Source organism: Salvia hispanica, chromosome 2 (assembly GCF_029641045.1).
Source record: "Salvia hispanica isolate PSC_SH4W2 chromosome 2, Shi_PSC_v1, whole genome shotgun sequence".
Lineage (NCBI taxonomy): Eukaryota > Viridiplantae > Streptophyta > Magnoliopsida > Lamiales > Lamiaceae > Salvia > Salvia hispanica.
In genome coordinates, this window is record NC_142693.1 from 43,890,282 (window position 1) to 43,895,152 (window position 4,871).

Here is a 4,871-nt window from a genome sequence, read left to right on the forward strand (position 1 = left end):
CGAGACTCAAATTTTAATTACGAACCCTATTCGTTCGTGTTGTAGATAATTCGTGAAAGTTCCTGATTTTGTTGATCAATTAGATTGCTTTTTGTCTAAAATGGGCCTTTTTCATATTTAGAGAAGTGAAATAGGGGAAATGGAAGGCCCATACTTTCCTCGAAGGCCCATTTCAATCAAAAACTTTTCTCGAATAATCACAAAAATAGTGTCCTACCTCTCCCCTTATATTCTAGGTTCTTTTCACTTTCGCACACAATTTTCCCGCCATGGAAGTGGACTCCGAAAATGGATTGCTGCACAGGAAGCAAGCGACATACCAATCTCTGGTAATTCTAGAAGAAAAATCCCTTCTTTCTCTTCTTCCTGTTAGTTTTTGACAGTTTTCTTCCTTCGAACTGCCTCAATTTAGCCTGCGTCCATGAAATTAATGATGTTATGTTCATTCTCACCGTTTAGATTACAATTTGGGGGTTTTTTATTTGGTAAGTTTTCATCAATTGCAGGATGAGACATTTCTGATAGCAAAGGAGACTTACAAAGGGCAGCAGTACAGTCAAATTTACTTTGCAAGGCTTCATCTTATGAGAACTATGCTTTACTCCCTTTTACCCACCTGGAAACCCCATTTGCCAAGTATGATTATTCTCTGATTCTTCGAGTAAAGTTCCTGATTTTGTTGATTTTCAGCTCTTATTTTCTGCAAATTAGCTTGCTTTTTTTCTAAAATTGGGCTTTTTCATGAAATAGGTGAAATTGAAATGCTTGTAGAAGCGATTTATTGCTCTGTTTATTTTTTTCTAAAATTGGGCCTTTTTCATCAACAACGCTTTCAGTTTTTCTCGAGTTTTGGCTCTATGGAGCATTGCAGTTTCGGCTTTATTTTGGGGCAGCTAATTGATTTTCCTTGAAATTGTAGTATAAATTGTAATTTCAGTTTAAACTAGAATATGTAAAACATTGTAATTATCTTGAAATTTTGCAGATATGTTAAAATGCCTTTATATTCAGTAGCATTAGGCTAAATGTTGAGCTTTCATGGACTGAATGTGCTTCCCTTTTATCTGCTGCAGGTTGTACTGTGCTTGGACTGGAGCAAGGAAAGGAGTGCGTTATTGTTGGAACTCTTTATAAGCACATGAAGCTAAAACCTTCCGTACTTGATGAGTATTCAAAGGAGGTGCTGGGGTCATTACCGATTGATTGTGTACTGCGTATAGCATTCCTTATTCTACATGTTGATTTTGTTTTCTTTAAATGTATGATACACAGAGGTCAGCGAGCCCACTTGTACAACCCCGCAATTTTTTGCACTCAGACGACTATCTGGTTCTTGAAGATGAGAGTGGAAGAGTTAAACTTCGCGGGGCCCTTCTTTTGCCTTCTGTATATGTAACAGGTGAGAATGGCTTGAATTCCCGAGTATGCGGTAGGGTAGGATACTTGCGAGTGTGTTGTTTGTAAAAACTGTTAAATCTTTGTTTTTTGTGATAATTACATAGGGATAGTGGTTGCACTGCATGGAAAAGAGACTGGAGCTGGAGATTTTGAGGTTGAAGATTTATTAGAAGCTGGCCTTCCGCACCAGATAGATCGTCCACTTAACTCTGGTAGGAGCCACACCATTTTCATTTTACTATGTACCATGACAATCATACTTGGCTAAGCTGCATAGATAGTTGTTAAGATAAACCCATACCTTATTCTTTTATGCTTACATGGTATTTGAATGATAGATATTGCTCTTTACTGGAAACATAAATTGTATTAATCTGTGGATCAGTATATTTATGCATCTTACTTATGTATAATTAAATGAAACAGGTGAAGATAAATTTGTTGTCTTTACATCGGGTTTAAGTGTTGGGAGTACCTCGGCAAATCCTCTCCATTTTCAGCTCTTTGTAGATCATATAACTGGACATCTAGGAGACGAAAAGGTAGCATACTATCTTATTTTCTCCGTATCACCTACCTGGGAATGCTTAACTGAATGGTAGTCTGTCTGATTCTTCATAAGTCTGCTATTTACCTTCATATCAGGAACAAGGAATGGCAGCTCAGATTGTTCAAGTTGTTATTGCTGGTAATTCTGTTGAAATTGGTCGGGGGCTCCTTAACGGTCAGGTTATCGCGATGCTCATAATGATCTTTTTGAAATGTCATTGTCTCAATTATTTATCATTTGAACTTTGAAGTTTACTATTTAACTTTTCTAAATATTTTGCTTGGTAGAACTTGGGTTCTAAGGATCAGTCAAAACTGTCAGAGCCCATAAAAGAGCTTGATATACTAATGAGTCAGGTAATTGTCTATATTTCTCATTGTACACAAATTCTGCCTAGCTACAATCTTTAATATCTCATACTACATGCAGATTGCTGCAGGTATACCTGTGGATATAATGCCAGGAGAATCTGACCCAGCAAATTTTGCATTGCCTCAGCAGGTATATGTTAAGCTAATCACATTTTGTTGGAGTAAAAATTCAGTGGTCTAGACACACCACGTGACATGGTGACACGTTGTGTCCCTCTAATATTATTATTTGACTTGTGGAAGTAGTAAAAATAAAGAGATTTGATGTATAGTGACCAAAAGATAATACACTTAATGTATAGGACCAACAAGTTTTTTAGGACAAATGTAAGGGACCAAATTTGGACTTTAGTCTTAAATCAATCACCTAGAATAATGTGAATATATTTTGAAAATGAAATATGAAAGATGTTATTATATATATGGGTGCATGTATCGTTCATAGAGTAAATTGGAAAGTTTCCAAATTTCAAGATTTTATTCCATTAATAATAACTCAATACCTTATATAGTTCAAGTTCATAGAGTGGGACACACCATGTCATCATGCCACGTGGTGTGTTAGACCCCTGAATTTTTACTCGTTTTGTTGGATTGGATTCATTTATGTAGACTTTTATTATTAACTGTTATGTTTTTATCTCATTCTGTTGTAAGCCTTTGCACCGATGCCTTTTTCCTGGGTCGGCAGCGTTTAACACTTTCAGATCCTGCACTAACCCTCATTCCTTTGAGCTAGATGATGTGAGGTAGGTAATACCATTTGGACCAAGTTTTCATCACAAGTAGATAAATTCATACTCTTGAAAATTCTTCAGGTTTCTTGGGACATCGGGTCAGAACATTGACGATCTTGCTAAATATTCTGATGCGACGTGTAAACTTGAGTTCCTGGAAAGGACATTAAGATGGAGACACATTGCACCAACAGCCCCAAATACTCTAGGTTAAGGCTGCTTCATGCAATATTTTTTTTAACTTTCTCAATTTGAAATGTTTATTCTGCGATTTTCCTTATACCATTGACCGATTAATAAAGTTTTGGCATAAGGATATGTCATATTTCAGAGATTTAACAGTAGCTAGTTAACTGAGTGTTGTAAATTTATCCCACAAGCACATATGTTTATGCAGCTGGACCAATTAAGCACCATTCTTCTTGCTTCAGGGTGTTATCCTTTTACTGATAGAGATCCATTTTTCATCGAGAGGTGTCCTCATGTCTACTTTGTTGGGAATCAAGAAAAATTTGACACTAGTGTGATCAAGGGTAATTTTCGTTTCAACTAATTCTGTTTTTTTTTTTCTATAGAATGTAGAAATATAATTGGGGCTTGCTTAAACTGCAGGATCTGATGGGCAAGTGGTAAGACTTGTTTGCATTCCTAAATTTGCTGAAACAGGAACAGCTGTTATGGTAAGTTCTGGAAAATGTTATTTAGGAAGTTTGTGCTCATTATCTTAATCTTTATACCTATAAAATCTTTTGCTGTTGTTACTAAAAGTAAATCTTTTGCTGATGCAGTTGAATTTGAGGAATCTTGAATGCCATGCTCTCACTTTTGGGTCTCAGTTTGATTCTTAAGTGGAAGGTATGGACTGAAAACCCTTTAGTTGAAGGTATAATGATGAATTTATTTGATCAAATACTCATAGTTTGCAAACTAGTGTACAGTTAAGTTTCTCAACCAACCTTGTTCATGATTGCCTCAAATAGTCCTGGCATTGTGATCGTGACCGAAAGATTTCAAAAGCTCACGTATGTTTACAGGTCTTGGAGCTAAAGCGAAGAAGCTTCGGGTCGTGGTGCATAGGTATCTCATCGGTTGTCTCCAGACACCAGACCTTACAGTGGGGTAAAAACAGAGGGCGCAATGTAACCTTAGTTTACTGCGATTTCTATGAAGTTGTTGTACTTGTCAGTGTACATTCACAAAAACCCCCAAATATATTTCTGTTGTCATGCTATAAACATAGGCAATAGAAAGTGTTTTGTGTGTTTCCTGTTATGTTAGCTTTAGTTAATTAGGCCAACCCAACAGAGACATCTACTGCCTTTTTTTATCCTAGCAACGGATTTTCAATAACCCATGACCAATGCAACGAAATCAAAACCAATTAATAATCATTAGCTCAGATTATCACTATTTTCAATTATAATATTTAATAAAAAATTCTAATACATTATTCGTCTCTTAAAAATAGGGACATTTGAGACGGCATGAGAATTAATACATAGTAGTAATTGGTAAAATAAGAGATGTGAGGAGAATGATAGTTAAAATAGTGTTAGTGGATAATAGGTTTCAAATTATTATTAGTCTTTAATGATGGCCTTGTGGTATAAGTTGTAATTAGTTGCGTAGAACTTTCCATAAATAGAAATTGATCATTTTTGTGGGACAAGTAAAAAAGAAAATATTTCTATTTTTGTGGGACAAGTATACATGTATTTTTTAAAGTGTAGGAAAAGAATCTATTTTTTTGCACGATGAAGTCTAATCCAGCCCGAACCGCTTTAGTCATGATCCTTGGCCGAGCCAGACCTCAAG

The 4,871-nt window shown here is 35.8% G+C and overlaps 1 protein-coding gene across 3 annotated transcripts; it reads left to right on the forward strand.

Moving 5' to 3' along the window:
• The first annotated feature begins 217 nt into the window (after positions 1-217).
• On the forward strand, positions 218-4,320 carry POLD2 (DNA polymerase delta small subunit). 3 transcript variants are annotated; one of them, XM_089065358.1, is made up of 15 exons: positions 218-329; positions 507-636; positions 1,074-1,180; positions 1,273-1,399; positions 1,503-1,610; positions 1,825-1,940; positions 2,044-2,127; positions 2,236-2,304; positions 2,378-2,449; positions 2,977-3,068; positions 3,138-3,265; positions 3,488-3,589; positions 3,669-3,736; positions 3,845-3,939; positions 4,091-4,320. In XM_089065358.1, the coding sequence occupies exons 1-14, from the start codon at positions 270-272 to the stop codon at positions 3,902-3,904; spliced, it is 1,323 nt and encodes a 440-aa protein (XP_088921484.1). In that variant the 5' UTR covers positions 218-269; the 3' UTR covers positions 3,905-3,939; positions 4,091-4,320. The 3 variants fall into 3 exon arrangements, 2 of the variants coding, with proteins under 2 accessions (XP_088921484.1, XP_088921483.1); XM_089065357.1 differs by having other exon boundaries at positions 3,845-3,911; XR_016135622.1 differs by lacking the exons at positions 3,845-3,939; positions 4,091-4,320 and having other exon boundaries at positions 3,454-3,589.
• The last annotated feature ends 551 nt before the right edge of the window (positions 4,321-4,871 follow it).

Bases quoted from the DNA above. Each gene is read 5' to 3' on its own strand.
- POLD2 (XM_089065358.1), top strand. From the start codon at position 270: ATGGAAGTGGACTCCGAAAATGGATTGCTGCACAGGAAGCAAGCGACA. The intron at 330-506 runs GTAATTCTAGAA...CATCAATTGCAG, and splicing joins AAGCGACATACCAATCTCTG to GATGAGACATTTCTGATAGC. The intron at 637-1,073 runs GTATGATTATTC...TATCTGCTGCAG, and splicing joins CTGGAAACCCCATTTGCCAA to GTTGTACTGTGCTTGGACTG.